This window comes from Pollachius pollachius, assembly GCF_949987615.1.
Source record: "Pollachius pollachius genome assembly, chromosome: 1".
Taxonomy (NCBI): Eukaryota; Metazoa; Chordata; class Actinopteri; order Gadiformes; family Gadidae; genus Pollachius; species Pollachius pollachius.
Genome location: NC_136934.1, coordinates 38,717,616 through 38,728,124, shown reverse-complemented (window position 1 = coordinate 38,728,124; position 10,509 = coordinate 38,717,616). Strand labels below are relative to the sequence as shown.

Sequence of the window (10,509 nt, the reverse complement as noted above, 5' to 3'; positions counted from 1 at the left end):
TCGGGCCCCGTGGAGCTGCTGCGGCTCACCCTGACCAAGCTGCTCGTCGAACTGTCACCCCCACCCTCTCAGGGCCCGGACCGGCAGGCCTCCCCCGGGTCGGACTCCCGGGCCCTGGCCCCCGACGGCGTGCTGGTGGTGGGGCTCCACTGCGCCGGCCTGCAGGTGGACAACCAGCTGTACAACCGCGCCAGCTTCCACTTCCCCGTGCTGCTGTGCCAGGAGCAGAGGTCTGAGGCGGAGGCCGGGGGTCCCTGGAGCGCGGAGGCCAACCCGGCCACCGCCTCCCCCGAGGCCCTGGAGGAGTTCAAGCGCTCCTGCTTCCTAGAGCTGGGGGTGCTGCTGGCGGCCGACTGCTGCACCCTGGAGCAGGTGGGGGACCGCTGCGTCACACGCAACCTACGTTAACTGTTAAGAGTGTGTAAGAAGGGAAACGTGTACGGATTTTACTTTTTGCCATTAATCGGTCGTTAAGACCTTTTAATGAGTGAATATCCTTTCCAGCAGGTATATGCATTGTCTGGACATCAGCTCCCAAAGGGCTGTGTATGACCACCCTGCCTTGTGTCTCTCCCCAGGTCTCCTTCCAGCTGCAGCCCGCCAGGGTCTACCTGGAGGACACCTTTGTGTACTACATCAAGACGCTGTTCCACAGCTACATCCCCGACAGCGCTCTGGCCTCCAGCTCCGCAGGGGCCCAGAGGACGTCCACCAGCACTGAGGCTGCACCGCTCGTCCCAGAACAGGTCCTCCTTGGCGTTGCTCTACCTGTTCCAGCCTTACACCCTGGTCCTCCTGTTCTCCCCGGCCAATGCGTCCATTTCCTTTTGTTTTCTTCTTCGCCGTCTTTCCCCGTCTTTTTCTTCTTCCAAGTATACTTGATCTCTTAATCCTTTTCTTCCTGCTCTTCCATATTTGTCCTCCTCCTCTTCTTCTTCTTCTTCTTCTTCTTCTTCTCACCACTAACCCCGCTCCCCCCCCCCCCCAGGTGGTCCACTCGCTGCAGGCCCTGGTGCGGCCCGTGCGGCTGCGCAGGCTGGTCATCCGGCCCATCAGCCTGCTGGTCAGCGTGCACGCCTCCCTCAAGCTGTACATCGCGTCGGACCACACGCCGCTCTCCTTCTCGGTGTTTGAGCGCGGGCCCGTGTGCACCACGGCCCGCCAGCTGGTGCACGCCCTGGCCATGCACTACGCCGCCGGGGCCCTCTTCCGTGCCGGTGAGTCACGGGGCAAGATTGTGTTTGCAGCGGGGGGGGTTTTTTCAGTTGTTTCTTTATTTCGTCTGTTTTTTTTTTTGTTTTGTTGCACATAATGTTAACAAAAGGTCAGTTAATGGACTGTGTTTATGGACTGTATTTATATGGAGCGCCTTTCAGACCTGTGGCCACCCAAAGCGCTTTGCAATCATTGCCACGCATTTGCCCGTTCATGCACGCATTCAGACCCAAACCGAGCAAGGCGACAGCCCCCTCGTCGGGAGCTGTTAAGTGTCCTGCTCAGGGACACCTTGATAATTGCAGGTTCGAGCCAGGTATCGAACCAGTATTTTTCCGGTTGCCAGACAACCCGCTCTACCTCCTGAACCACTGCTGCCAACATTAAATCACAAGAGTCGGGGGAAGGGGAACATACAGTTTGCTTGGGAGGTGAGAAGGAGAGTTATACAAAGATGTGCAGGAAGGAACCAAAGAACCCAAAATGGGTTATCAAGTTGTCCTTCTAAAGGTAAACAACATAAAGACAATACAAATGTATAAAAGGATACATAAAAATACATGAAGAATTAACAATAACCATATATGGGAACAAATGCCATATAATAGGCTCTCTCCATTCCTTCCCACTCCTTTTCCACTCTTCCAGTGAGATGCGTACCTTCTGCGTTTCACACCGCAGGGATAATGATGCATGCACCGACTTGACTTTGCACAGCGTCCGCAGATTAATAACCTTTTTTCTTTCACACTACGAGCGCTTAATCACAGCACGCCTCGGAGGAGATGGTGTGTTATTGCAGAGAAATCACTGTAATAAATGGTACAATAACAGGAGGCTCGCTCCAGTGGGAGAGCTAACTAGGCGAGGCCGCGGCTCATCTCAGGCTACCCTGGCGTAAAGCGCCGCATCGCCGAACGGCTAGGGGCCCGAGGTAGGGGCCGCCTCGCTGCACCACGGGGCCCGAGGTAGGGGCCGCCTCGCCACACGGCTAGGGGCCCGAGGTAGGGGCCGCCTCGCTGCACCACGGGGCCCGAGGTAGGGGCCGCCTCGCCGCACGGCTAGGGGCCCGAGGTAGGGGCCGCCTCGCTGCACCACGGGGCCCGAGGTAGGGGCCGCCTCGCCGCACGGCTAGGGGCCCGAGGTAGGGGCCGCCTCGCTGCACCACGGGGCCCGAGGTAGGGGCCGCCTCGCCGCACGGCTAGGGGCCGCCTCGCCGCACGGCTAGGGGCCCGAGGTAGGGGCTGCTTCGCTGCACCACGGGGCCCGAGGTAGGGGCCGCCTCGCCGCACGGCTAGGGGCCCGAGGTAGGGGCCGCCTCGCTGCACCACGGGGCCCGAGGTAGGGGCCGCCTCGCTGCACCACGGGGCCCGAGGTAGGGGCCGCCTCGCTGCACCACGGGGCCCGAGGTAGGGGCCGCATCGCTCCATGGTGGAACGTTCAAAATGTCTCGGGATCATCGATGCTTGAGGCTCATGGAACCGTCCCATCATCCTTGGGCTAACAGGAAGTACCCCCCCGCCCCCCAGGAAGATATACCATACCTCTTGCTGGTTCTCTCTCTTCCTCTCTGATTACGGATGGTTTGGTTTTGAACCCCAGACCCCTTTCCACCTCTGCCATAACAGCCTGCGGATTGTGCCCTCCATCATGCTCGAGTTTCACTAGGTCAAGGTCTCTCTAGTCCTGATGCCGGCACTACGCAGTGCATTCTGGGACTTGGCATCATGAGCTCTCAGTCCACATACACATACACACACACGCACGCACACACGCACGCACGCACACACGCACACACACGCAGACCCAGTTCATGTCCTGATAGCTGGCTTGTAAACAACAGCTCCTGTCAGGGTTTTTAGTCGACTAACAGCCGACCGGCCGACCATGTGAAGCCGCCGCGAGGCCGCGCTGGAACTGATTTCAAACCATTAGTGGCCAAAGGCCGCATGGAAAAATGCACGGACAGCGAAGAGCGAAGGCAGCCTGGCGTCTAGAGAAATGCTCAATTCATGTTCTTTTTTATGCAATTGTCAGCGCATAAATATCAATGAGCCATGGCCTCTGAAGGAGAGCCTGTGAAGGAATGAGAGAGGTGAGATAGTGGACGCTCGTAAATCTACCGCTGGCATATGTGGGATTTTGTGCGCAAACGTGCGTGTCTGTGTGTGCTAATGTGTTCCCATTAATGTTGCCGTAGTAGCAGCATTATTGTTATTAATTATTGTCCCCCGTTGCAACAGCGGTGAAACCGTTGGACGTGTAGAAAAATCCACAGAGCGAGAGAGGGCTTTGGCACGCCGAGACGTTGCAGGTGGTTGGTCTCCGTGAGGCGTCTGGATGGGTTCTGCCTGCTGAGAAAGTTGTTAAGAGAGTGTGCGTGTGCGTCGGAAGATGCGTGTGTTTTTCGTCCAGTTTTGGGTTTGAGAGTTTATGAGACGTGTCAGCGTAGTGTCACTGCCACGGGTCTGCTTATGGAAGCTCTGGCTTGGCGACGGTAGAGATTTAATATAGCTCATTAAATCACAATCCCACTAGGTGTTCACCAGTACAATAATGCTTGTTTGCATTATTTTTGTCTCTCCGTGTGTGTGTGTGTGTGTGTGTGTGTGTGTGTGTGAGCAGGCTGGGTGGTGGGTTCCCTAGAGATCCTGGGCAGTCCTGCCAGTCTGGTGCGCAGCATCGGGAACGGCGTGTCGGACTTCTTCCGGCTGCCCTATGAGGGCCTGACCCGGGGCCCCGGGGCCTTCGTCAGCGGGGTCCACAGAGGGACCACTTCCTTCGTCAAACACATCTCCAAAGGTGAGACCCCCAGGTGTCACCAGGTGTGTTCGCAACCAGGGTTTCTGGGCCGCATACACTGACGACGAGACCACCGTGTGTATCCCTATCTATGCTTTCCTGCTCTTCATGGGGTTTCATTCGCTGAATGAATGAATGTGAATTGTTTTTAGGTTTTTTATCGGGTTTGCAACATGATGCACTTTATAAATCCCTAAAAGGGAAACTAGAAGCCACCACAAACACGGACGGCACAGCCAACAAGGTGGGAGTGGAAAAGTGACAGAGTCACTAATCAGTCCTTGTGATAAATTGGTAAATCTGCTGACTGTCTGTCTGTCTGTGTGTGTATTTGTCTATATGTCTGTCTGTCCCTCTCTCTCTCTCTGTCTGTCTGTCTGTCTGTCTGCTGTGTGTGTGTGTGTGTGTGTGTGTGTGTGTGTGTGTGTGTGTGTGTGTGTGTGTGTGTGTGTGTGTGTGTGTGTGTGTGTGTGTGTGTCTTTCTGTCCTTCCGTCCACCCATCCGCAGGCACCCTGACCTCCATCACCAACCTGGCCACCAGTCTCTCCCGCAACATGGACCGGCTGTCCCTGGACGAGGAGCACTTCACCCGGCAGGAGGAGTGGAGGAGGCAGCTCCCCGAGAGCCTGGGGGACGGCCTCCGCCAGGGCCTCTCGCGCCTCGGCATCAGCCTGTTAGGTAGGCACACGCACGCACACACACTTCTCCCGGCATGATGTGGGTGTGTGTCACTGTGACATCACATGCCCAGGCAACCAAGGCCGTCTCCGTGCCTGCTCGTTCGCTCAGTTTAAAGACGAGAAAGCCCCTCATGAAAGGTCCAACCTCTTCCTAATGGTTTTATAAATACACACAACTAGATAGAGAGAAACGCATCTAGGGCCACACATATAGACCACTGCTAGCAATATTTTTGAAACAATGCAGACTGGTACGGACTGAGAGTACAAAGGTTTAACTCAACACAGAGAAACAAGTTATTTCAACATCAACTTGTGGGCACATTGGCTCAACTCAGCGTCTCTCAAGAAACGTCTGCACAGAAGCATGTGGTTCCCATCCACACGTATTGTATCCAGTCTCTCTCACACACACACACACAGACACGTTGTGCCTTTATCTGCCATCGCTGGGCACACACACAGAAGTGCTAGACGCAGGAGCGGCTGTGAGACAGGGGAGTGGAGACAGCACAGCGGGGGCTCAATAAACACCGAGAGGAGAGCAAGACTCGGTCTGTGTGTAAATCCCAGCCCGGACACCAGGCAGAACACAGCCGCCTGGAACAGCAAACAGCTGCCGGCCTTCATCTTGGGCCGGGGAGCGCTGGAATGACACGGAGACAAGGAGAAGCTGCTGCTGCTGCAACTGGTTGAACTTAAGTGTTCTTGAAGAGACGACGTTCAAAAACAGACAACACGTCCATTTAGGTGCACCCAGCTTGAAATGGGTGGATGTTCACATTTTGGAAATTTGAACAGCAAGTTTTTATTTTGATGTTTTGTAAGTGAATGGTCTCAGGCAGCGGTTCATCACCTTATTTGTATCGTGACCCCATTGCTAGCGATGTTGTTTGCGTCCCTACTTGACCTGCTATAACTCAATTGCATCGCTCTCCCACACGCACTCCCACACACGGATGATCAAATATCACTCATGCCAGCCATCTCCTGTGAGCCCCATGCACATCAGGGGAACCCGAGTGGGCTCCCGACCCCCAGGTTTGGAACCACTGGTTTAAGGTTATGCTCAGTGGCAGCAAACGTTGTTGGCGTGCAGTGTCATGCGTGCAACCGTTTCGGCTCAAGCATCGTCTGGAAGTGTATCTAGTTTTTCCGTGGGATGAATTGAACCAGAGTTCAAACTTATAGTTCTGCCCTCTTCCTCTAGGGGCGATAGCGGGCATCGTGGACCAGCCCATGCAGAACTTCCAGAGGTCCTGGGACCTGCCCAGCTCGGCCGGCAGCACGGCCAGAGGGGTGATCTCCGGTGTGGGGAAGGGCATCGTGGGAGTCTTCACCAAGCCCATCGGAGGAGCTGCTGAGCTCGTCTCCCAGACCGGATACGGTGAGTCCAGGATGATGATGATGATGATGATATTTGGCATCATGAAATAAGGGCCCCTTGTTATGATGCCTGGGAAATACGAATGCCAAGATGGTCTGTGAAAGACAAGACATGGTAAAAGGTCCTGCTTATGTTGAGGGCTTCCAGAAACCGGTCCGGAGACCCGATGGGTCCCAGCGGGGCGCTCGGAGAAACCCTAGAACCCTGGAAATGCGACGGGCCGACTGCTGCGGGCCCCACCGCAGAGTCGCTCCTCTAACGAGGGACTCTGAGATTGGAAAACATTATAGGCTAGCTGGTAGTTTTACAAAAGGCTTACCTAAAATTCCTTTCCAGAATTAAAGAAAATTGCACGGCTTATTTCCCCCTCTTTTATTTAGTTTGTTTAACAGTACTCAATGAAACATAAATCCAATTTTCATAGATTCCGTTTTTTCTTCAGTTTTTTTCCATCATTCTCTCATGATCCAGCACCAGAACCATCCAAGGTGCCGGAGGGCTAGCCTCGTGTGGCCATCTTCTAACATGGCCATCTGCAGACAGCCCCGACTGATCTGCAGAGAGAACCCTGATGTCTATCACTAGATCCTTGACGGTATCAGGAGGCTACAGAAGGGTTAGGCTCGGCCCGCTTCATGTAGTGGACAGGGTGCTGTGGGTCACAGAGGCCTCCCCCCCTGCACTCTGTCCAGGGGGGGGGCTCAGGCCCCCTGCAGTCTGTCCACTAGGGGGGCTCAGGCCCCCTGCAGTCTGTCCACTAGGGGGGCTCAGGCCCCCTGTAGTCTGTCCAGGGGGGGGCTCAGGCCCCCTGCAGTCTGTCCACTAGGGGGGCTCAGGCCCCCTGCAGTCTGTCCACTAGGGGGGCTCAGGCCCCCTGCAGTCTGTCCACTAGGGGGGCTCAAGCCCCCTGCAGTCTGTCAACTAGGGGGGCTCAGGCCCTCATAAACAGCCGCGTGACTTAGACTCGGAGTGCCCGGGCGTCGTGAATCCATCAGTGCACGGGGCGACCTCTCTCCCCTTATAACCGTACCCCAGTGAAGGAGCATCTGTTAAGCCAGGCCCCACACACACACACGCACACACACTCTCACACACACACACACACACACGCACACAGGCACACACACAAACAAGGCCGAAAAATGTCCAAAATACGGACAGGTACTCGCATAGACGCCATACGACGTCAAGGCCCCACACTTACAATGGGTCCTGTAGAGGTAGTTTGTGTTTTATCGCCCCTCGCTGGTCATTGAAAGATGGGATGAGGAGGGAAGGGAGAACATAGTGGGAGATGGGTGGTGGTGGTGGTGTTAGTGGTGGTGGTTTGTTGGCACCAGCAGGACATTGCTGCACCACATAAAGCACCAATGAGGTGAACAGCTGCGTGTTAAGAGTCATGGCTCCTCAGAGGGGTCGCTGGCTCTAACCTCACCTGGCCCTCTGAGCACCCCAATGCACGCACGCACGCACGCACGCACGCATAAACACACAGAGAGGATGTGCTTTACGCTAGCGCTCCGGCCTTGAGTGTCGGTTTGTGGAGGCCTTAATTCTTTCACCTTACTGATTCTCACACACGCACACACACACACACACACACAGATCCCCACAGGGAAAGGTGCAGAACAAACTGAACACACACCCCTCCCAGCCTTGTTCTAGAGTACTGGAGTGATGACATCATGAGTTAGAACTAACCATGTGTTTAGTTTTTTAATGGGACCCCCTTTTCTATCTGTTTAATGACAACATCAACTGACTGACTACTGTTGTTGTGCTGACGGGCACCCAGGGATTGGTTTCAGGAAGCTGATGGTGTGTGTTGGTGTTTCTGTAATGGGGGAGTTTAGATGACGAACTAGCTGTACTGCCCCCCCACTCCTCTTCCTGACACACTGCAGTATAAATGGTGGGATAGACAATGTTTTCCTAGCAGGAGGAATTCCGACGCCTAAATAAATGTAAAAAGCAACCACCTAGAAGCACTTTCTTTTTATACAAAGTGTGTGGACCCGACCTCCGTGCTGCAGTTAGAAGCAGCCCCTTTTCACTGTCACTGCGTTTGTGTGTGCGTGTGCGGCTGGGCATCGGGGCAGACGGTAACGGCTTGGTGTCCTCTGTCCCCCCTCCAGGGATCCTGCATGGAGCCGGGCTGTGGCAGCTCCCTAAGCAGCTGTACCTGCCTGCCGACGACAACTCCACCCTGGCCCCCAACAGCCACCTCAAATACGTGTGGTAAGACCTGAGAGCCGCTACAACGCCCCCCCCATTCACCCCCCTCCAACTCACCCGCCTCCCACTCACCCCCAAACACTCACGTTCTTCCTTGGATCGCCCCCTTCTGCTCCTCTCCCCTTTGAAAAACAATGGAAAAGAAAATAGGGAGTGAAAATACTTTTTGCCTCGGATGACAAACGCGCGGATCAGGAAATAGCCGCGACCTTGGTTCTACACATGGAAGCCAGCCCGCTCTCCCCGTTGTCCAAACGGAGCCAGAGAAAGGTTTACACAAGCCCTTCCCCCCCCTCTTGCCAAAGGCCTTTGGCCTTCTAGCAAACACGCTATTTAAACACGAGTGTGTCCAGAGATGTCCGCCCGTGCCATCGTCCCGTCCCTCGCTTCCTCCTCAAGGGGTCCGGGAGGGAGGGCAACGCCGACTGGTGTCGGGGGGGGGGGGGGTTAGCTTCGTGGGGGGTGGGTTCACTTGAAGAAGTGCAGGCTCATCGTCTCCTGGGACCCGCCGTCGGCCCCTGAAGCTTTTCAAATGGTCCGTCGCCCCGGTTCCATCGTGTTGTTCCTCCTTTAAGCCGCTGAAGCCAAGAGGGCTGTTTCCACTAGTTTCAAAACGTTGCGATTCATTTTTCACTTTAAAGCCTCATGCGACTCGTCACGTGAAATTGTTAATTATTGGTGCAAGGGCTCTTCAGGACACCTGATATGTGGCGCTGCGGCCCAAAAAATCAACAGTGTGTTCGAAGAGAACATTAATCATACGCGGATATATAAATATATTATTTTTTTACCCTCAGAAGCCTAGATAATTGTCCCTCTGGGTTTGATTCGTGCCGTCTTGCGTCCACGCTGGTTTTCGTCAGTCGTGCATCCATCTCTCTCCCCCCCCCCCCCAACTACTGCTGGTCTCCCAGACCCTGATGGGGGTCACCCTCTATCAACAACGTCAGCAGAACACAACACAGCTACACCTCTCTAACAGGCCCGCCCTCCATCTGCTCCTCCACACACACTTCTGCCTTGTGTGTAAACACTTCTTGCTCCTCAGTGCACATGTCCCATGTTGAACTGGGGAGAATTGCCCACACACACAGACACACGCTCTCCCAGACAGACCCCACGTGAAGAGTTCAATTACAGGGACATGGATATGACCCTGACCCCTCTGCAGGTGTCCAGCTCAATGTGTGTGTGTGTGGTCTTATTTCAGAATGTTTTATTCACAAAATCACTCATGACGTTCACAGATTTGCCGACATTTTATATAATGTTTCTGATTTTTTTCTATTCACAAAGACAGAACGATGGCGGTAACAGATTTGCCCAACAATATTACATCTAACTCGTGGAGCCCTTTTGTAAACACACGTGACCCTCTCTCCCCGGCGCCAGGAAGCTGCTGCAGTCCCTGGGCCGTCCCGAGGTGCACATGGCTCTAGAGGTGACCATCGTCAGCGGGTCGGGCCAGCAGCACGCGGGCTGCCTTCTGCTGACCTCCGACGTGCTGTTCGTGGTCAGCCTCAGCGAGGACACCCAGCAGCAGGCCTTCCCCATCACCGAGGTACAGTCACTGGGCCTGGCTGGTGTAGCGGCTCCTCCGGTGGGGGTGGGTGGGGTGTGGGGGGGAGTTGGGGGGGGGGGCTAGAAGGGCCGCTGTATCACATGCTCTCGTATGGTGCTGCTGGCTTGCTTTCATTGGCCTGTGTGGAGGGAAATCAGTATGTGTCGATAGATCGATACTTTTGCTCCTTTAAAAGTTAACACTAAGAGAAAATACTGAAATCGATTCGAGCTTGTGTGGGGGCGTTAACCTGATTCAAATTTGATGTCCAATAACTGTACTTTTCAAGACTTGTTGAACCTGCTTTAATAAAATCTATGTGTTCATGTCACTGCAGGTGGAGTGCAGACAGGAGCTGGGAGAGCCCGGCCAGCTGATCCTCAGCTTACAGCAGCAGACCGTGAGCAGCGACACTGAGGTGAGTCCTGCTTTAAAGACTCATTCATTCCTGTGGACAAAGTGTGTAGCGGATCGGTGTCCCAGCTGCACTCGTTGCTGTAATGCAACTAAAGTGAACCAGGTTGAGACTTGAGACTGTTTAAACATTCATTATTTAGCAGGTCAAGTGCTACATACTGTCCCCTCACAGAAATGAAGGGGGGGGGTTACCGACCTCTACGTAGCTCAT

General features: G+C 54.6%; 1 protein-coding gene across 3 annotated transcripts in view; it reads left to right on the top strand.

Moving 5' to 3' along the window:
* The window catches only part of vps13b (vacuolar protein sorting 13 homolog B), a 328,377-nt gene that overhangs the window by 317,030 nt on the left and 838 nt on the right, over window positions 1–10,509 (top strand). For all 3 annotated transcript variants that reach the window (XM_079746793.1, XM_079746792.1, XM_079746794.1), the window contains exons 59-67: window positions 1–372; window positions 579–746; window positions 989–1,217; window positions 3,841–4,017; window positions 4,526–4,696; window positions 5,909–6,085; window positions 8,221–8,323; window positions 9,713–9,881; window positions 10,219–10,299. The exon at window positions 1–372 is cut by the window's left edge and continues 79 nt beyond it. In XM_079746793.1, the coding sequence (XP_079602919.1) occupies window positions 1–372; window positions 579–746; window positions 989–1,217; window positions 3,841–4,017; window positions 4,526–4,696; window positions 5,909–6,085; window positions 8,221–8,323; window positions 9,713–9,881; window positions 10,219–10,299 (1,647 nt within the window). The remainder of the gene's footprint in view (window positions 373–578; window positions 747–988; window positions 1,218–3,840; window positions 4,018–4,525; window positions 4,697–5,908; window positions 6,086–8,220; window positions 8,324–9,712; window positions 9,882–10,218; window positions 10,300–10,509) is intronic.